The sequence below is a fragment of the Calonectris borealis genome, chromosome 20, assembly GCF_964195595.1.
Source record: "Calonectris borealis chromosome 20, bCalBor7.hap1.2, whole genome shotgun sequence".
NCBI lineage: Eukaryota > Metazoa > Chordata > Aves > Procellariiformes > Procellariidae > Calonectris > Calonectris borealis.
The window spans coordinates 576059-597515 of NC_134331.1; the positions used below are offsets into that span (position 1 = coordinate 576059).

A 21457-nucleotide genomic window follows, 5' to 3' on the forward strand; every position below is an offset into this window, starting at 1 on the left:
CGCGCCGCCACCGCGGGCTGTGCGCTCGAAGGGGGCCGGCAGCCGCTCGCAGGCCGGGCTGAACCGCGGTGAATCACTGCAGACGCCGAGTCTGCCCGCCGGCCGGGCCGGGCTGGGCTGGGCCGGGCCGGGCTGGGCCGGGCCGGGGCCTCCCGCCAGCAGCGGGCTCGGGCAGGGCTGGGGCTGCGGGCCAGGGAGGCGCCGGGCCGGGCCGCCCAGGCCGGGGGTCTGCGGCGCCGCCTGCCGCGCCGCGCTCGCCCGAGACTGGGGGGTGACCGGCCGGGGGAGGGACCCGGGCGGCCCGCGGCGGCGGCCCGGAAACGGAAGCGCGGGGCGGGCGCGTCGCCATGGCAGCGGCCGGAAGCGGAAGGCGCGCGGGGCTGATGGCGGCGGCGGCGGCGGGGGGCGCGGCGCTGTGGCGGCGGCTGTCGGCCTGGCTGCCGCGGGGCCGCCTGGGCCTGGCCGCGCTGCTCGGCCGCCTCTCCGACCGCCTGTCCCGCGGCCGCGACCGCCGCGCCCGCAGGTAGGGAGCCGCGCCGAGCCGAGCCCAGCCGGGTTCCTCCCGGCGCGGCGGGCGAGGGGCCGCGCTCCCGCTCCCGTGCCTGCCGCCGGGCCGCCCCCCCGGGCCGCGGCGGGCGGGAGCCCTCGGCCGCCTCCGGTGTCGGTCTTGCGTTATCCGGGAAGGCCCGGCCGCCCGGGTGGGAAGGGCGCTGCCCCCTCGCTCGCCGCTTCTCCTTTCTCAGCGCGGCGCTGCCCGGGGGGTTCTGCTCCGCCTGTACCCGACCAAACCCGTTAAAAACGTGCGGAGGTACGGGAAGTGACGGCCCTGCCGGTGCGGGACCCCTCGGCCTCCCCCGGGCTGGGCGGTCCTGCAGAAGCGGTTGCTGTTTTCCACAGTGAATCAGCTGCTGACAAGGCGGGTTAGGGTTAGGGTTGGGTTAGGCTTAGGGCTGGTTCTGCTTCTTAAGCTTGCTTTAGGCCGTCAGTCTGCGCTAGCTGTCTGTTTGTCTGTAGGACAAGAGGTGTACTTTATTTTCTTCTTTTTTAATTTACTTTACTCCTGCTGTTTTTCAGGTGCTAAATGATACTACTTGTTTGCTAGGGATAGCTTTCCACCTGAGCTATTGCAAGTGCTGGTCAGCCTCCGGAGCGGCACTGGTCGGGGTTTAGGTGTGAGGCACACCCTGCCCGGGCTGGGGGTTGTCCGTGGAAGGTGAGATGCCCCCACTCCCCGCCAGAAAAGAGATGAGAACAGGTCTCAGTCCTGTCTGTGCTGGGGCTGCATCTGGCATGAGAGAGGTGAGCAGGGAGGAGGGCTGCTCCTTCCAGTGGCAGTCACCGTGATGCTGGAGCAGGTGAATTATCAAACCGCGCGCAGAGGGTGTTTTCACCGTCATTTTAAATAGATCTGAGTGGGCTGCTGTGGGAGGGAGTGGGCCTTCGTTCCTCTTCCCACCGCTCGTTCCTGACATCTCCCTTGGGCAGCTGTGCAGTGAGCAGGATCCAGGAGCTGAGCTCTGAAAATTGCCCAAACTCTCCCTTTCCTCTCTCTCCTTCCCCAGGGAGCGAAAGGGACGGGGAAGGCACAGCTGCAGGGAGGTAGATCGGCCCTTCTCGGTGCCAGACCGGTTGTGTGCTATGCTAAAGGGAGTGCACAGCCGCAGCCTCAGCCTGTGGTTCCTCCAGTCAGTCCTTCTGCAACCACGCTCCCCTGAACAGCTTCTTCTCTCCTTATTTTTGCCACTGCACCGCTGTCTTAGTTTTGCTGATGCTGCTGCTTTTGCGGGGCTGTGCGATCAGGGGTACAATTCATGCTAAAAACAAAACATTAAAAAACCGGAGGTGATTGTCTTTCTGTAGAACCACGTCCTGGGTTCAGAAGAGATCAAACAAAATGCTTCAAAAGAGTCTTTAAAAAAGGTCTTTTCCCCCAGTCTTTAGGCATCACTTTGCACTGTACTTGGTAAGAGAGAGCTGGAAGGATTCTGTGTTTTGTTTTAGTTAGTACAGTGCCTGATACAATCTTCTGGATGAGTTAAACTTATTTTTGTAGGGTGGCATCTCTCGTATCACAGCATATCTTCACTCTCCTTTTCCCCTCGGACAGCAGATGTCCTGCGGTCGTCCTCGCTGTTGTCTCAGGGCCCTGTGTTAGCCCGTGTTCTGCTGTATGTTCTTAGTTAAGCCAAGGAAATTATTTTCAAACTTCTCTTTTGGTTTCGTCAGTGTTTTTTAGCATAGATAAATTACTAGACTGAGCGCTGGAAAGAGACAACTGAATTCAAAGACAAGCAATTTGTAGATCCCCCTGTGTGGTGACGTATGTGTGGGTAAAAGGACGGCGCCATATCCTGCAGTTTCACTTCACCTCCGATTCTGCAAATGAGGTTTTACAGTGAATAAGAGTGTTTCAGCTCCATCATGAGTTTGTGTACCAAAACCACAATTTTTAAAAATAGAACACACGAAAAAAATCCCTCATTTATATTTAGGGTCAACTTTTTACGCAGAAAAGATTTGAGGTGATTCCTTTTAGTTCTGTTTTCTTTTTCCGGTTAACGCGATGATGTGAGCTACATGGGAAGAGCTCCCCCCCGGCCCCATTTTCTGTTTCTCTGAAAGCTGGTTTGTCGAAGTATGGAATTTTCATGATTTCTTCATAATGTTACATATTTTCTGACTGTTGTGTGCGTACAGTTGAAAAGATTGTGTTATACTTAGAGTCACTTGAGCTATTTTCAATCACCGGTGGGTAGAAGTTGCCGCTTTGGTAGATGGTTGCTGTGCCATTGTTACTGTCAGCTGGAGCAAAGTGCTGATTTATTTGATAATTATAAAAGTCCTAGGCTCTCAACACTAAATAAGTTCTACAATTTCAGTATTGGTTTAAAAGATCAAACAGTGTAGGTATACTCTAAATTGAGTAGGCAGTAAAAAATCCAGAGTATAGAATTAGTGGACATCAATACATGCATAGAATTAATCTGAAGGCAGATCGATTTTACTCCGTCAGCAGCACCAGGAAAGGACTGCCCGAAGAGCACCTTGTCAATCCATAAACCTAACGTTTGGCCACCTAGAGTGAGGATGCAGTTTAACTTGCAGTTTTCATACTGTTTGCCAGAAAATGGCTTCTTGGAATCATGTTTCTGGAAGGTGGCTTCTCGGCCACTCTACTGGCTTTTGGAAGTATAATTGGTCAGGACTGACCAATGGAATAATAAGGAAAATATTTATCTCCTCTTGCTGATGAACTGTTATCACAAAATGCATAAAATTTGCCAGTGTTACCTCAGTGGGAATAATTCCAGAGAATGTAATTTGTAACCTGTGGGGCTGGGTTATAGCCCTGATTTTGTTATTGCTCTGCAAGCCGTGCATTTTGTTGTTTTTAAAAAAAGTATTTTTGGATGGTAGTCTGAATTCACGTAGCTCAGTCTTCCTTGCTCTGTTTGCCGTGCTCACTTGGCGGTAATGTAGCAGTGGGTTTCTGCTCCCAGTATGTGGCCTGGGCCTTGAGACGTGAGTTGAGCAAAGATGCGCAAACGTCCGGCTCAGGTTCTGTAAAGATTGACTAGAATGGGCTTGGAAAAACAGTATTTCTTGTATTTCTTTTCCGCTTTGATTTTTTTTTTTTAACACCTTCTATGGAATATTTCCATTGTTTTTAACAGCCTGTGTTAGTAATCTATATAACTTCTGGGTGTCAAGTCTGAGCCTGGTCCACATGATCTGTTGAAAAATGCCATCCTAGGAATTCTTGCACAAATTGACTCAGATTTCTGTTGCGATGAATAGTCAGTGACAAACTAGTGGATTTTCCAGGAAACGCAACTGCAAACTGTCTGGCTTCTGCGTAAGGGTATTCAGAAATCTTGTGAAGATCCAGTGTTTTATCATGAAGCAAATGAGTGAAATCATCTTCCTGGAATCTGTGGTCATTTGGGCTTTGGGTTGTGGTAAAACCTAAAAGTTCCTCGTAACAAATTCTGGTAAAGGTCATAATCAAGTTTCTTCTTGGTATGTGGTGGTGGCAGAATGCATCAGGGTGGGTCACAAGATGGTGGCTGCCTGTTGGCCCGAGGGATCTGGTGTTCCTCCAGGATGAGACCAGCCGCCTTGGTTCTGTCCTGACAGCAAGTCTGACTCCTACGAGTAGGATTTGCAGACCAGAATGTTTTCTGTCAGGTTTGGGGATGTAGTTCAGTCCCTTGCTTGTTGATTCCTGGATCTCATGGGAGTTGCTGCTGCTAATTGTGCTGAAATGTGGTTTTGTCATGTGGACAAACTCCTACCAGGGGTTATTGTATGACTTGATGAATTTGCATGCTAAGTCTCCAGAGAAGAAAAGATGCCTTTTGCTTCTTGTCATCCCTCCGAAGCATGACTGTTAACAGTAAGTTGGTTTCTTCCCTAAGCGACTTCAAAGGAATTTAATTTGTTCTGAAATTTCTTTTTAAAGAATGAGCTTCCTGCTGTTTCCCTTACAGTTACTTTGAAGTTTGTAAGAGAAGTCTTGACCTTCTTTTAGTACTTGTGCAGAAAGCAAGTGGCATTGTACCTAATGTTTTGCAGTTGTGGTTCTTGGCTCGTACCTGTTGAAACACACTCGATCCTTTGGTACGTCGTTCTGGTGCTATGACTTCATTGCTTTTGCTAGGACTTGCACTCAGGCACTTTGCAAGTTGTAAATCTTTTTTTGGATAAGTTTGAGAGGTTGAGGCATTTTTCTGTTTTATTAAGGAACTTTTAGAGTAGCGTGATTTTTAAAACGTCTTTACCTGAAATAAAAACAACTAATCGTAAGCCCCCAGCTGAGAACTAAACTAGACATGAAGGTGACTGTTGGCCATGGCAAAGCTTGTGTGATAAAGACAATTCATAAGTGACTGATTACAGGGATAGCTGGTACCACAGCGGCACCACCAGACGTCTGATTTGTGGGTGTTTGGGACAGTTCACATCCTCAGTTTCTTCAGCTTCCAGCCTGTTTCCTCTCCTGTGTTCCTGTTCTGATGAAAGAGCGTTTTCCCCTCATCCCCCCTGCCAGTTAGGGGAAGGAGCTGATGATGTTAAGAACTGTTCTCCCACCTTTTTCTTGTGTTTTTCTATTTCTAGATTTTGCTTTGGTGATTCAGCTGGGATAATCCAGGGAAAGGCATTCTTGCCATTGTGGATCCTTAGAATGTATTGGCCCTGTTGCAGCTCGCTCTTTACCTACTTGGAGGTTGTTTGTGGGAAGCAAAGGCTCCACCATACAGAATTTCTCCATCTTTCTTTTCACAGATCATCATGGCTTCTTCTAGCCCCATTGCTCACCCCTACTGTTCCTGTGATCACAGCCCCGCCTTGTTCCCTTTGTCCAGAAGGAGCACACAGGTTCCAGTGGATCAGGAATCTGGTTCCAGAATTTGGGATCTCCAGCTCACATGTCAAGGTGCTTTCATCCCCAGCTGAATTCTATGAACTCTTGAAGGTGAGTTACGGGTTCCAAGTTGTGGGAATGTGTTTTTGGGGGCTGGGAGCTGCAGTGGTTATGGAGAATCATAGAGAAGTTGTTAGGAAGGAGCAATCCTTGAAACAGGATTGTTGTCAATGCTAGATCAGGTCAGGCAGGCTTTGTCTAGCTGAGTCCTGAAAACGGCTGAGGATGGAGGTTCTGCCTCTGGGTAAGCAGTTCCAAAGGTGTTTGTGGCTGCTACTCAACTGTAACTGCCAAGAAGAGTTTGGCTCCGTCATCTTTGTAACTACTCTAAAAGTAGTTACAGGCTGCTGTTAGATCACCCCCCAGCCTCCTCTTTGCAATGTGAAACAAGCACAGCTCCCTCAATCCCTCCCAAAGGTCTCTTAGGTGAATCCTGTAATACTGCATCTCACTGGTAAGTAGTAGGGCTGAGGTGAGAATTTCTTTGTTTAGCTCACTTGCTTGAGTTTTTTCACAACGCGTATTTAAAACAAGTTCCAGTACTTCTGAAGCATGATCTTAGATCACCGTGGTAAACTGTTGGAGAACAAGGCTTGGGTGGGCCATGGAGGCAGCAGCTACCACCCCCTGCAGTGTCGGTGGTGAGGACAGGGGAAAAGAGGAGAGCTCTGTAAACAAAGGTCTCTAGGTTCTAGCTAGTTCACAAGTTGGGATACAAAGGAACAAAGCAGTTGCAGAATGAAAGCTGGGATTGCCAGTAGTGATATAATCCCAATGTAGCAGCTACTGCGTGGTAACTGCTCTTGTATGTAATAGTTTTAGCTGCAGGGAGCGTGTTCCTCAGTTTCTAGAAAGCATTGACTTCTTCCTTGATTTTTGGAGCAGCAATGGTACTGATGTTGCTCTGTAAAGACCTGTGTGTTTTAGACCTTTGCTATCAGTGTGTTATCCTTGTGCCTTTCCTTCTACAAGGGAAGGGAGACAATGCTATGATTTGGCTAAAGTGATTCTCCTCGGGGGAACCACAGCTCTTCTGTGGTCTGGATCATTAGCTCCTAGTGATCACAGAGACCGAGGATGAAACTGAACTTATTTTCTGCTACTCCCAGGTGCAGATAAAAACAGCCAAGCAGCGAGTGGTGATGGCTTCGCTATACCTGGGAACGGGGCTCCTGGAACAGGAGCTGGTGAGTGTGGAAACGGTTTGGGAAGGGGATAAAGTGAATGCAGAAAGAAAATGCCTGCCTTTGCAAAAAGCATCCTGTTCCTGCAGGTGCAAGCGGTATATGTGAGGTGCAGTTTGTGAGCTTGTAATGTCCTTAAAACTTTCATGTAAGGGTTTCACTTTTCTCTTCTCCTTGAGAGTTTTCTCAGGGTTCCTGGCTGCATTTGTGTACTTGTATGTGGGGTGGGAGAGGGAGGAATTTGGAAGGGAGGTGTACGGAGTTTGTTTTAGGCCCAGTACAGAGCCATGGAACTACTGAACTTTTTCAGGGGATAATGAGCCTGGATCTTTCAGACTGTTAGAGGTTACTGGCATAGTGTTCAAAGGATTTTTGCAGACCTGTGGGATCATGGATAATTTTTTTTCTGGCATTTTTTTCTTGAACATGATGAAAGTTGTATGTGTGTAGTGCTATGTTTTGTCCTCCAAGTACAGTATGCAGATGCAGTATTAGCTCTCTGCATTTAAGACAGAGGTCAGTTGTTTACTTTTTCTGTTTCCTGTCCTTCCCTCTAGAAACAAAAGCATTACCTAAGACTTTTAGGGAGAAGCCTGACCTTGGCCAGTTTCTTATGTGAGAATGCAAATTCCACAGCAGGGTAAAGGTGGGCAGAGTCCTGCACTGGGTTTTGTGTCTGGCTTTGTCTGGGCTTGTACACAAGATTTGAATTTGCATGTGACAAATAGCCTTGTAGTTAAGGAATAAAACGGCCTCTGTATAATTTGTGAACTCTTACCAAGGTTTCTCTTTGGTAATGCAAATCTGTGATTTGGGAATGATGTTGGGACTTTTTCTGCTAGTATTAATTGCTCTTCAGAGGCTTGAAGAATGTGCGTATGTAAAATCGGTGCCCTTTCATGTATTGCTTTAGGCTGATAGAGTAGGATGCCAGTTGGACAGATGCAAAGTCTAAACTAGCAGTGTTTTGCATGGGTAGGAAAGACTTATACTAGGGTGTGGAAGCTTTCATGGCCACTGGCCTCCTGGTTGCTGAACACTTTCCTTATAAAGCTTTATTTGCTTTCTGTAATGAGTAGAGAAATCTCTCTCTGCAGGTGGATTGCTTGGAAGAAACACTGGAGAAATCACTGCAAGCAAAAGGATCGTCTAACCTCAGAGTTTCCATTCTTCTTGACTATACCAGGGGATCTCGGGGTAGATATTACAATGCTTTGCGTTCTTCAAAGGCTTATTTTACAGTTAGGCTGGATAAACTGTTTTCTCAGAGAGAGGCTGTCTTGACCAATTGGACCTACTTGCTTAAATCATATACCTTTCAAAACTGGCCTTTTGTATACCAGTAACTACTTATTCCCAAAAAATCTTCAAGCTGAGCAGCTTTTCTTCCGAAAATAGGTGGTAGGAGCGAGAAGGGCCAAACTGTGCTCTATGCAACTTGTGCTTTCTTGCTTAGTTCACTTGTCAGTGCATTTACCCTTATACATCATGCTTTCTTATATTTTCATTTTTAAAGGGAAGTGGAAATTGTTGGAAGTAGCAGTATACTTAATCAGAAACCTTTGCGGTGACTTTTTGTAGCGTGTATTAACTAATGCTAGGTGTGGCTTGATTAGGAAGCTGGAAAGGTGTCAGACCTGCTCAGTGACTGTTTCCAAGGCCCATTCATCGATGAACTTAACAGTTCTGGATGTCGATTTCAATATTGACATAGTGCAAATGAAAGTGATTTAAAAAAAAACAGAAAAAAGGAAAACATGTTAAGTGCCAGTAGATGAGATGGATGCTCATTCTGTAACCAGCTTCTAGCTGAGGAGCTGTGGTGCCATGCCGTGATGTATCCCCTGTCTGGTGTGATCCTGTGTGTGAAACTCCTCTTGTCTCCCAGGTAGGAAGAATTCTCGAACAATGCTAATTCCATTGCTGCAGCGATTTCCCGAGCAAGTCCGTGTGTCCCTCTTCCACACCCCAAACCTGCGTGGACTTCTCAGGCTCCTGATTCCAGAGCGTTTTAATGAGACCATTGGACTGCAGCACATCAAGGTCTATCTCTTTGATGATAATGTGATCCTGAGCGGGTGAGTCCTGCCTCTTCAGGCCCTTATGTGGTTCATTTAGCTGAGGTTTTGAGGCAAGGTATGCATGCTACCAATGTTGTCTGAACTTCATTATTTGCATCTGGTCTTTCTGTAGTGATCATATCAATGCTCTTCTGAGATGGAAGAAGCTTTTCCACATGAGATTGTCATATGAAAGAGAGTCTTTCTCAAAAGGAAAAAAGAAGAATTTCTCATGATTCAAAAGGAAATGGCCAATTTGTATTTTAGTTCAGTTATATGCCAAGTGAGATCTGTAACCTAGGCTGGGGTTCAGGATCATATGCCTATGCTCTGTTCTGGAACTCAACTCTTCTTTTTCTCTCCTAGCGCAAACCTGAGTGATTTGTACTTCACCAATCGTCAGGACCGCTATGTTCTCCTGCAGGACTCCCCGGAGATTGCAGACTTCTTCACAGAGCTAGTGGATGCAATTGGAGATGTGTCTCTGCAATTACAGCGAGATGATACAGTCCAGATGATGGAGGGGATGGTACACCCGTACCAAGGTAGGAGGGAGTTGTCTTACCTGGTTGGATGATACGATCCAGAGGAGGGGAGTGACAGCCAGGGTTTAAGGCTGACTTGAGCTCCATCCGTTTGTGAATTGCTGAGTGTCTGACCATTTTTTACAGACTGTGGGGTGTCCCATTTCTGTGCCATCCATTATTAAAATCAAGATTGCTAGAGTTTTGAGACTGGATCTATCGGAGTGTTCCTAGCACAGTGGCTATCACCAGCTAATCTGGCAGAGTGTGCAAATGCTAGAAGTTCCCCTGTAACTGTGTCATTGCTGCTTCATAATTCTGCTGCTTATGACCTTAAACAAGAACTTAAATTCCTTGAGAGGTTCTTTCTATTTTTGATATTAATGTCTATAATTCTAGATGTTCTGTGTGTACATATTCTGAAAGTTTCATGAATGTAGTGCTATTTTTGGTAATTAATACTTTGTAGTCAAGTCTATTTTGGGAGTCAAATGAATATTGGATTAGGAAGACTGAGAACAAGAGTTGAAGTGGGCAGAGAAGGGCATCTATCTGTCAGGCTGATTGCATCATAAGTTTTTGTCCTGGCCTTGTGCACTGCTGTGTGATGTAAGCTTAGACTGTGGGCAGTAGTTTGTTTTGTATGTTCCAGTTCATTCTTGGTTACCATTTTAGCTTTGCCCTGGTCTTTTCATTTCTCTGTGGATTTTTCAAGCTGCTGCTAGTCAAGTTTCTTACCCCTCTTAACGCTGAATATTTTTCTTCTGTAATGTAGCTTTGCTAACCTTAAAACGTCTGTTTTTGAGACTTAGGGAAGAAAGTTATGGGGTCTTTGTGTTAGCTCCTTTTTGTTCTCTTATTGGTGTCCTGTCAGTATTTTTTCCCACTACATAATAGGTGATGCGTAGCTCTGTACCTTTAGGTCTCAAACACGATCTCTTGTGGTTTTCCTGCAGGAGACAAGATGGCTTACTGTGAGATAGCAAATCGAAGAGTCATGGAGGTGATCAACTCTGCCAGGACACGACAAGAACTCCTTCATGCAAAGACTTTCCACAGCAGCCAGCAAGGCAGCTCCTTGTTATCCCAGCAAGGCTCTCAAGCATCTGGGGGTCTGAAACCAGAACCCGACACCTGGATCTATCCCTTAATCCAAATGAAACCTTTTGGGATTCAAATAGATGAGATGGTCACAGAGACGCTGCTGACAGAGGCTGAACGGGATGCCAGGATATACCTTACCACTGGCTACTTCAACCTGACACAAGCTTACATGGACCTCATTCTGGGCACTAGGGCTGAGTATCGGATTCTTCTGGCCTCACCGGAGGTGAATGGTTTTTTTGGTGCCAAAGGGGTGGCAGGTGCCATCCCTGCTGCCTATGTTTACATTGAACACCAATTTTACAGTGAGGTCTGCTGCCTTCACCAACAGGAGAGGGTCCAGCTGCAGGAGTACTCTAGGGCTGGGTGGACTTTCCATGCCAAAGGTAAGATGTCCGTTTCCCCAGAGGATTTGTTCAGAAGGCGTTTGAGACTTGTGCATATTTGAATTGTGCAACTAGGGAGGGGATGGCTGGGTGCCAAGTCTAGACTTAACCTCCAAAGTACTCATCCAAGGTTCAAACATTTTGCTTGCATAAACCTGGAAGGTTTGGATCACTTGGGGGACAACCACGCAAAGTCATGTCTTGCCTTATTCGAATATAGTCCCAGAGATTACACAAGAATTGTCCCTGTGGTGACAGGGTCTTGATGTGAAACTTGATGTGAAACAAAGCATCTGGATGTATTTATGATCGCAGTTACGGTTGTGATTCAGTTTCTTGTATCCCTCTTACCAGTTTCAGCAACAGCAAGCGATGACTGTCTCAGGGACCCCAGGGCAGGATCTGTGGCAGAAGCAGGAAGGGAGCTCGCTAGTGGTGACTCCCCAGCGATCCTGGACGCTGCGTTCTCTTGGCAGCTGGTCTTTGTGGGGATGATCCAGGTGTTGAGGAATTTGTACCAGCTTCTATTTACAGCATACAGGAAAGTGCAGCGTAGCGATTAAATGCACCCATGTACCTTCTGGGAGCTGGAGGCAGCTGGAGGGGAAGTTGCTGAGAAATGAATATTACTTAACAAATGTAGTTAGTAATAAACAAAAATAATTAATACTGCCATCATGGTCTTCTGTAGAAGACCCCAGATTCTTTCTTGCTTGATAGATTGTGTACAACTTTCACAAGCCCAATGCCACCTTGACCAAAGCATGAATATTTTCCCCTGACTGGTTGTTGCTGGTTGTGTCTCTAAATTTTCCTTCCAGAAAGTGCAGTCCTTGACTCTTATACACAGTAGTAAGTATTTGATTGCTCAGTAGTAGATTTTAATAATGCAAATAGCTTAGGAAGTCTACTTAATTGAAGATTTTTTTTTTTTTTTGAGAAGTCTGATGCCTGTGACACTTTATAAATACCCAGAGTCTTACGGTCCTCCCATGTGGAGGTGCACTAGGGGAACACCTCAGAAAATTACTTGGTCTCCTGACCAGGAGCATGGCCGTCTCAGACATCTTTGCTGTGTTCCACAGCATCTTCTGTTACTATAATCTTCTGCAAGCAGAGCTCCGCACCGTGTCACTGTGTCACTTCCTGTGATGGCTCACTGGTCCCTTAGGACAACTCTATTACTGTAAGCAGTACCCAATCTGGCACTAATTAACATGCAAGTTTCCCCAGCCGCTTTGCAGTGTGCTGAGGGACATTTCCATTGTTTGCAGCACGTGTCTGATTTGAACGCTGGAAGGATGCAGCCCCCGGGGCTCCGGCCTGTTCCTGTTCCAAGGAGTTCTTCTCCCGTTGTTTGTTTAAGGAGACTAGCTGTTAATGATTGTGGGAATGCCTCTATCTGTTCAGAAGAAGGTTCAGAGGTGGTAGAGAGAGAAAGCTGCTGAGTAGGCCTTCTCTTGACTAAAGAAAATACACGAGTGTTACTAGGCTGCCTCTGTCGAAACTACAAACCTTTCTAAGGAGTGTTGTGCCTCTCCTGCAGTGAGATCAGTAACTCTAGTGCAGTAAAACCCTTATCTCAATCCAGGGCAGCTTGAAGGAGGTGCCTGCCTGGCTGGGAAGTCCTGTGTGGTGTGTCTTCCAGGAAGCACGTGCTCAAGCGATCTGTGGTTCACAGGTTCCTCTTGCTGGGCACTGCTGACTCCGAGTGGGATTTTGTGGTTTGGCATGGATTGAGCTCAGAAGGCATGGGCTCCTTTTCCAAGGTACCAAGTGCACATGGCAGTCAATCCCTTTTCCAGGCCAGCTGTGCCTTCTCGTGGAAGTGCTTTGGGCTCTATCTGCTGTATGGTATTCTATTTCAGAGAGGGATACAAGACTCAGAGTTCAGCAGCTCCTGTGCTTGGCTGGAGGGGCAGTCGGAGATGTTTGCTTTCTTTCCGTTTCCTCTTTGGAGTGCTGGAAGGATCAGCTTGTAGCTCTCTTCTCTGGCATGCTCTGCCCTTTGGCACATGTTTGATTCACCCGGTTTCCTTCTGCAGGAGTCACGCTGTGTGTGTGAAAGAGAGGACAGGGCAGAAGAGGGAAAAGGAGGAAGCCCTGGAGACAGATGAAGGGCAGCTGCACATAGATTCTGGCTCCTGGAAGAGGACATGAGATCCCTAGCAGCAAATAGTGCCCGTTAATGCTTCCTTTTTGGGCTAAGATGAAAGACACCCTTTAGTCTCCTACAGGATCTAGCTGATTTACACCAAACGCTGTGGCTGCTGTTTTGTAAACCCTTCCAGCTCCTCTTAAAACATTTTGTATCCTCGTGCACAGCTTCCCACAGTGTGTATTCCCACCAGGGTTACAACTGTCCTTAGGTTCGTTTGGTGCAAGTGCAGTTGTAGCAGCCCAGTTCAGAGCGCTGCACAGCCGTCATGCACGTGTGAGTAGGAAATGCAAACCTTTGCAATGAGAGGGGCTCTCCTGGGTGTAACATCATGAGGCCTACCTGCAGCAGTGCACATCTACCCATCTTCTGCTGCTTTTCTGGGTGTGGTGTTGTGGGTGACACAGGTCCATCCTTTAGGATTAGGGTCCCTTCCATGCAAGTGTCGGGTGACACAGTGCTGGGCTCGTGGCCGTTTGCTCTGAGATAAACCTGCACTCTGCTATGGAACAGCGGCTGGGAAACGGCGCTTCCCCTTTCTGGAAAGGTGAGTCACTGTTTGAGCAGATCCTGCCAGGTGGCCCTAAAGCCAGGGACACCATAAAGGCTTTAGGGCTGCCGCGTGACTGCTTAGAGCGAGGAAGCATGTTCCTTGTAGCTGCTGCCCGGGCAGAGCCCTGGCCTACTGTTGGGAGCCTTGTGCTGCGGCTGGGCCGGGGTACCACGCAGCCCCTGGCAACCGTCCTGTTTGGTGGCAGAACTTGCCAAATCTCTGCACCACTCGGGTGCTTTTTGTAGCTCCTGGAACCCCCTGCGTCGGCACTCCTGCCCTTCTGTGGGTGGGGGTGAGCCTGTGGAGGAGTCGGTCGTGCCGCTGAGTTATGGGCAGTGCCAGCTCTGAGCCAGGACGTGTAACTGAAAGTGGCAGCGAAGCTGCTGAGTGTGTGCAATGTGGGGGCAGGGAGGAGGTTACAGGAACCAGTGGTGAATCGGCAGCTTCTTACTCAAGGCATTCTTGGAACTGCTCTGGGGTTGAGTTAGGAAACCTGCTTCTATTTTAAGGGCTAGGTGGTTTTTATGCTACAGTTTCTTTGTTGTAGTCTTTGTGTGACTTGCAGTAGGGATAAGCCATCTATCAGGGACCTGCCCAGAGCTGTTCTAAGTGCTTGTGCCTTTCTAAGTGGAGAGCAAACACTTCTTGGGTCCGTTTATACACAGAAAATGGCTGTATAGACTCTCCGTGGCAATAGTCTTGTCTCTCCTGTGCCATCCCTAGCTGTTCTTTCCTGCCATGCTATAGTGGTGTGCTTGAGAATAGTATGGTGTTTCCATCTTGCGCTTGAAAAAACAGTCCTGGGTTGTATCACGCTTGCTCTTGTTGTTGCACTGGCAAAGTTGTGTGTGAACTGCAGTGGTGAGTGGACTTGGGAGTCTTGCATCCTGGCAAGAGTTTGATTTCGTCTTCGGGTGGCTCCTCAGGAAGCGAGTGGGTGTAATAATTTGCACTTCTTTTAGAAGTCTTTATTTCACGTGAATTCACCTGTCAGAGCAGGGAGATGCCTCTTCAAGTCACTGTCTTGTGTAGTCTCGGGAAAGGGGTTAATTACTGCACAACTGCGCTGCTTCCAGTTCTGGAACTGACTGGTCCAGGCCTGGCTTGTCTGCCTGGCACTCTGTTGCTTGGTGTAGGTTTTCCTTTACTGAAAAACTGTTTGTCTTATTTTGGTGTTTCTGAGATGCGTGGTGCAAAATGACCTCTAACTTAATGATAGTGACTCATTCTGGATTATTTTTGGGCCCTCTATGCAGTGGATTTACATTCTTAAGAACGTGTCCTTGGGGTGGCACTGGGCATGCTGCAGCCCCCCTGTTAAGAGCACACAAGTTTGGATGATGTAAGCTGTGCAAGGGTACCCCTAGATTCATACGAAGCTTTGCAAGACATGCTAGACCCTCTGCAAGGAAGCTTGCTTTGTGTTGTACTCTTTTACAGTTACTGTAATCTAACGTGTAGTTCATTTCTTCTAAGTGAAGTGATTGTTTGAGGCTACCCCGGTCATTTCCTTTGTCTGCCGCACTTCCTTTCTTCTCCTGTTTTTCCTGCAGGCCTCTGGCTGTACCTGGCAGGAAGCGATCTTCCCTGCCTAACTCTGATTGGGTCTCCTAATTTTGGATATCGATCGGTTCATCGTGACTTGGAAGCTCAGGTTGCGATAGTGACAGAAAATAAAGCTTTGCAGCAGCAACTCCATCAGGTAAGTGGCTGATTATGGGGAGATAACATGGATGTTGTACTTCTTGGTCACATAGGGAATGCTGATGACGCACTTGCAATAAAAACCTACAGCTACAATAATTCAAAACCTTCTTGAGCATAGGAAGTCTCAAGGAGCTGTCAGTTAAGTGACTATTGATGAGATGCCTGCTGCAAGTGCCTGTTTCTGGGAAATGGAGGCCATAACGGGAAAGAACATGTGTCCCCAGTGAACTCGAGTATCGGGAGTGCTCAGATACTGGATGCTGAAGCACACAGCATTCGGAAAGGATCTCTCCTCTGCTCGTTGATCACACTGCACCTTTTTGGGCCTTATCTCCAATATTTGGGCATTGCTAAGGTCTCACCATGCTCTAGGACAATGAAGTCAGACCCTCTGAATTGCTGATCTTGGACTTCTGGAGAATATTGCTTCTCAGGCATTTGGGAAATCCTTTGTAGGAATATAAATGCCAATCGGTTAGCTTTTGGGTGGCTGCCCACAGGCTGTGGAGGTGAACAAAGGCGGGGGTTCTTAGTGTAGTTTCTACGAGAAGAGGATTTCTGGGCTGGTTGGATTGCCCATGAAGTTGTATGACATAATATAATCTTGAATAATAATATGACATTATATAATCTTGACACAAACATTTTTCAGTGGTTTAATGTTCAGTGTCCCAGTTTGTTGGTTTTTTTTTTTAATTAGGCAGCTTGGACTGCTCAGCACTTTTGCTGCTTCTCTAAATCCTGCCTGGTTCTCCAGCTGTCTTGACTCTGAATCTTCTGCTGGAACTGACAGTGTCCCAAGTAATTTCTCATGTAGTGCTCCGATACAAAGCAAAGTGGTTTGGTGCCTCTGTGTGTGACTTAAGGATCTCAAAAATGTATTCTGTTAAGCCAAATCCTGGCATAAGAAGACACAGTTGTCTTCAAGATCAATGGGAATTGCCCTATTGCATCAGGGCTCTTCCACAGGATGAGTCAAAGTATATCTAATCAAAACAATTCTATTACTGGAAGAGTTGCTTGAATATTTCAATTCATATCTTGCCTCTACTTGTTTCTAATGGAAGGAGAGAATCAATGAAAATATGACAAAGGAATTTTCCCAAACAGTGCTGCAGTGATCTAATTTAAAAGGCTTTAAACCATTCCCATTTGCTGGAAGTTGATTTTGAGATTGGCTGTTTGTTTACTGTTCTGTGATCTTTGTTTAGAAGACTTAATACATTACTGGTATGCTGCCATGAAATCACTTTGCCTATGTAACATTCAGTTCCATTTAAAAAATGTGTGATGAGATTTGGGAAGAAATGTGAGTGGTCTGGGCATCTTTGGATGCTCCACTGAATGAACTGAACTTCAGTTCAGATAACTGGTCTTGCTTCCAGTGATCGGGTGACCTCACTGTATCAGATGATCGCGGTGCAGAATATTCATAGCAGGGCTGACTGTAGCTCTTGGAGCACTTTGGGTTTCCACAATTAGACTGATTCGGCACACAAATCTCTTCCTTCTATTGTTGGTTCATCTTTTTGGAGTTACTTTCCAGTGCTTGGTTCCTGCATCCCTGTTCCACCCTGAATTTAAACAGTGCAGAGTATTTTCTGTTGTTTGTGACAACTTAGCTAATGAAAAAAAGACTTACAGTAGATGATCTGCTCGTTGTTTGCCTGTAAATCTAGAAACCTGACTGGCTTTGATAAGAAAACTGCTTCTACCTTTGATCAAACAGCTGCTTTCACGTGCAATGTGAACATGTATTATCATCATGATGGTTCATTTCCTCCTTCAGCAGTATTGTATACACACTGGAGAAGCCTAAGTGTTTCTGGTAATTTAGTTGAAATCGTGACTGCGTATTCATTTGAAAACACAGCGCTTGAGCTGTGTCTAGAAAGAGCTGCGTAAGCCAGTCTCTTGAGATTATGGTAAGGTTTCCTTTTCTGGCAATTACAGCGAGGGATTTAGGATTTTTCTGAAACTGAAACTTAGCTCTCTTGCAACTGTGGGGCACAAAAAGGCAAAACCTTCTACCTTTGCTTTTTGTAGAGTTTAAATTGCTAATTCTTGAGGTTCGGTTACTGAGCTCACTGATAGTCATCAAAAGGTGGAGTGCTGTGGCAGGCGGGTGTGAAGGACAGATCCTGTGCTAGCTCCTTGGTGGTTCAGGTGCTCTGTGAGTTGTGCTACATGGAATGAGACTCTTATATCCAGGCTTGTGGGAGAAATGATGCATCCTTTTGGCAGGATCCATGGCCAGTTTTATCTGAGAATTCTCTTTTCTTAAAGGCCGTTATGTAATTTAACACTTAGGATGATGTTTCTTTCCCTGTATAGGAACAGGAGCAGCTTTACCTCTGCTCAGGTGTAGTCTCATCATCAACATTTGAGCAGCCAAATCGTTATGTGAAACTGTGGGTGAAGCTGGTAACACCTCTGATCAAGAATTTCTTTTGAAAGAAGAAAAGTTGCTGCTTTGGGTGAGTTTTCTGCCATTCTTATGGGGAATGTATATTGCACTGACTGGAATTAATAAGTGCAGCACTTTCTATCATGTGGAAGAAATAGATGACGGAAACATAGATGATGTGGGGAAAAAACAGGCATCTCTCTTCTTCTGGGGTACGTCTCACTGACTGGAATCATTGCTTAAGGTCTATATTAGGTTTCAGCTACTAGAATTTCTGGAAGGGTCAATGAAAGAGAACCCATACAAGGGTATTTCCCATGCATAGAAATAAAACTTCCATTTCTGAAATGTCCCTTTCGGAGTATTGTGAGACGGACTCTGTTTATTTTATCTTGACCACCTAACAGAAAACATTGTGGGAATATTTAAAATGTTTTGTCTTTTTTTTTATCTGATCAGTGCTTTGCTTTAACCTTGTAGATGTTGGTTAACAGGGGCAGTTGTTTTTGCTTTTCTGCTTCGTATAGTGTCCTGGATTTGCCTGGCTGTTTGAGCTTCGTGGAATAGCTCTTAGATTTTTTTATGTGTGTGCATATAGTCCATGCAGTTGGCACCTAAGTGTGTGCCCTTGATGCTGAGTGTTCACATGTCCATTTTATTTACATAAATACGGCCCCCTCTGGGGTTGTGTGTCTGGCTCCATGTTAAGATGTGTTACGAGTGTCTTTTATGAATTGTGGAGAGGGCATGAGATGACTTTTGGTGCTAATGTGATTTTTGGATGTTACTTGCTGAAAGTGGGAGGCTCAAACTGTAACACATGTCCTGCAAAGAAGTTGGTTGAGAAACCAGATAAAAACGTGTTAGAGCACGTGAGTTTCGCTGGCAGAGCATGTGCAGTGTGTTCTGATCTTGTATTGCCAACAAAAGGGATTTCTGGCACCTGAAAAGGCTGAAGGTAAGTGTAAAGCTTAATGGTAGTTTATTCTAAATTCTACTACTTTATAAAGAAACAAGCAGCCCTACTTGCCTCCCCTTGTGGCTTTTCTTACCACTAGCTGTGAGGGAAATTTTATGCAACTGTATTTTAGAACTAATTGTTCAGATACTACACAGGGTGGGATTTTGGTGAATTATTTTATGCTAAAGGGACAGGCATTGCTTCTATATGGTGGCCAGAGCAGATCTAATCACCTTAAAAGGTGTTACTGCTGATATAAATTATTTGTTGTGAAGGAAAGGGTAGAGTAGATTCTATAACCTAGAAACAGCAAGAAACATACTTCAGATAGTTGCAGCTGGACTTTCTTTGGGTTGTACAGGTTGACGTGTTTGTGAACTGGGCCAAATCTGCGCCTTTCTTCTTCTATCTGGTCTAAACAGATACATGCTTCCATGCAGGAATGTGTCGTGCACACGGCTTGATGAATTTCTGCTCACAGTTAGCACTGAGTGATCAAACAAATAGCTGTGGAAAGACAGACAGCTATGAGAAGGAAAGGAATCCAGATAGTTGCATGCAGTTGTTCTGTTTGGCTTCCTTTGGTGGTCTGGCTCTCAACCAGCACTTTATCAGAAACCACCAATTGAAAACCAGTATCTGTCATGAGAAACTCCATGTATTGTAAGAGCAGTCGCCACAAGACAGCAGTTCCAGCACTGTTTTTATTGATACTTTGCTAAAATAGTTCTGGTACAATCAAACTTAGTCTAAGTTACACAACTTTGAGGTTTTTTGCAAGTAAAAGCATTTGCTGTTTTCCATAGTCATTGAAGTTTAGATCTGCAAGAGCAGAGCAACAGCGGCAAGGATCCACTTAGCAGCTTTTTCTTTTGTCTTTAGGTTAAAGGTCCAGACATAGGTGGGACCTCGCATCCGTGTCTTATAGACAGGACATTCATAGACGTTCTTGGTGTCCATGCGGTCCACAGGGATGGCTCTGATGAAGATGACTGGCATCATGGGCGTCAAGTCCTTCAGTCGAGCGTCTGCGATCACACCAGAAGGGATGTCCCATCGAGCACCTGCAATATTATGAAATTGTCGGGGTACCAGCTACCCAGTGGCTTTTTCACTTGGAGGGGGCTGTTTTCATAACTACTAATGGGTGGGAACGAGTTGCTCTAGCAGCACAGTTGAGGATGGGGTGTGAAGGTTGAGTAGCCATGGCTTAGTAGTTGTTAGGGCTAACATGTTATCATCTCACTGTGACTCATGAATGCATTTTGCCTTACTGTGTGTGGGATGTCTAAATAAATTCTGTCCCCACTCATCCCTTCAGCACGGGTTTGCATGAAAGTTGCATAGCTGAAGGTAGAACTTGGCTGTGGTGGGAACTACGATAGCTGTCCTATGTGGTCTGTGCTCTTGTTTAAGTGAACCCCTTTGGTGCTCTGCTGATACTGCCATCTCATTCCCCCTCATTTTTTAGCAGTAATTAGTTTAGGTTCTGAGTTTCCTGATTTGTCTTACTCTCACATCAAATAAGAGCGTAATATATTTATTCACTAGAACCATGTAGCTTCAGACAACCCAGTCCTCAGATTCATGATACGCAGTCTGAATTTCCAAAAAAATAGTTTCTGGTTTGTGAAACTCTGCTTGTAAACTGGATGGGTGCTGCCCTCAGCTGGCATGTCTCTGACATTAGCGTGGAATAAAGGCTGCACTGCTTGGAGCTTTTGCAAAAGCTGTACAAATTCAAATAAGCCAGTGAGTACTAACACCTGCTCTGTTTGCAAGAATTTTTTAAGGCTGAAGTGGGCTTTCTCGGTGTCTGAAACATCTCATAAAAGATGCAGTCTTTTACCTTCCATGAATAATCCATGCACATAGGAGCCTTCTCTGGGTGGAGCTGTTATATCCTCACGGTTTTTCTTGGTCACTTCCACTGAAAGACACATCTTGTCCAGTGGCCATTCATTTTTTCTGGCCATGGACTGCATGATAGCAGTGAGGAAGGACTGGGGATTGAAGAATCCTGCCAGCCACACTGTTGCAGGCAGCACAAAGTCCGTTGTCCAGACTTCCAGTTCCTGGAAAATGAAAACAGCAAAGTACTTCAGAGTGAAGCATGGCCTTTGAGCAGCAGAATACTGCTTTGAGATATGATGTGACAAAGAGCTGATGCTTCGCTGTGCCTAACACGAGCTTCAGGTAATCTTCCAGATGGGGAGACTTGGATGGAGGTGGTCTGTGATGAATAAATAGCGGATACCACTGCAGCAATGAAACTTAAACCGTTAATTTGGATTGCAGTAAATACTGCTATTATTTTTTTAACAAAGCCACACTTTAAATAAATGGTTTTATTAAATATTTTTTTCTTCTGAGACATATAAAGTTATGATGGGGTTAGCTAATGTTCTTTTGAAACAGTGATATACTCTAATGGTGAACCCTTTTCAAACTTCTGCTCTCATTCTTGGGGTAACAGGCCATTTCAAACTGCTTAAATTAATGTTGAAAAATAAACCAGTTAACCACTGTACACTGATGGAGGTGATTCCTGGTCTTCTGTGGTATCCGCTTGCTCTCTAAGCTTTAACTTTCACAAGAAATCTGCTCACCCTAATCCGAAGGAGCAGGTCTGCATACCAGGCTCCTAAGCTCAGAAGAGAGGGATAGGCATAATGTGTCCAGGATTCAGGAACGTTGTCGTAGAAGAGAGCGTTTGCCAGCTCTTCCATATCTGATGTAATCGTTAGCTCTCCCTTTAAAAAAGAGAAAAGTCTGAGCAGTTTATCTGAAGAAAGCAAGACGGATGGAAGTATTTGGTCTCAAACTCATCATGAAGCAGGAGGCTGGTACTGTCTGGCCATACCCAGCGCAGTGGGATGTGTAAGAGCGTGAGCAAGGGTAGCCAAGCGCTTTGTACAAGACAAGGTTCGAAACGAGCGACAGCTATTTGCAAATCATGGGAAGTTATTTGGTAGGGAGAGGCGCTTT

At 46.0% G+C, this 21457-nt stretch overlaps 2 protein-coding genes across 2 annotated transcripts in view; one reads left to right on the forward strand and one right to left on the reverse strand.

Moving 5' to 3' along the window:
• The first annotated feature begins 347 nt into the window (after positions 1-347).
• Positions 348-20999, forward strand: PGS1 (phosphatidylglycerophosphate synthase 1). The gene is made up of 10 exons (XM_075169274.1): positions 348-523; positions 5287-5476; positions 6535-6612; positions 7707-7806; positions 8498-8687; positions 9036-9214; positions 10150-10683; positions 14948-15096; positions 17436-17578; positions 19352-20999. Exons 1-9 carry the CDS (start codon positions 348-350, stop codon positions 17553-17555), a joined length of 1716 nt encoding a protein of 571 aa, XP_075025375.1. The 3' UTR covers positions 17556-17578; positions 19352-20999.
• DNAH17 (dynein axonemal heavy chain 17) overlaps positions 19171-21457 on the reverse strand; it is a 38384-nt gene continuing 36097 nt past the window's right edge. Inside the window, exons 78-80 of the mRNA XM_075169273.1 lie at positions 21079-21222; positions 20319-20544; positions 19171-19533 (exon numbers count right to left, since the gene is read on the reverse strand). Coding sequence (XP_075025374.1) covers positions 19286-19533; positions 20319-20544; positions 21079-21222 — 618 coding nt within the window. The 3' untranslated portion in view covers positions 19171-19285. The remainder of the gene's footprint in view (positions 19534-20318; positions 20545-21078; positions 21223-21457) is intronic.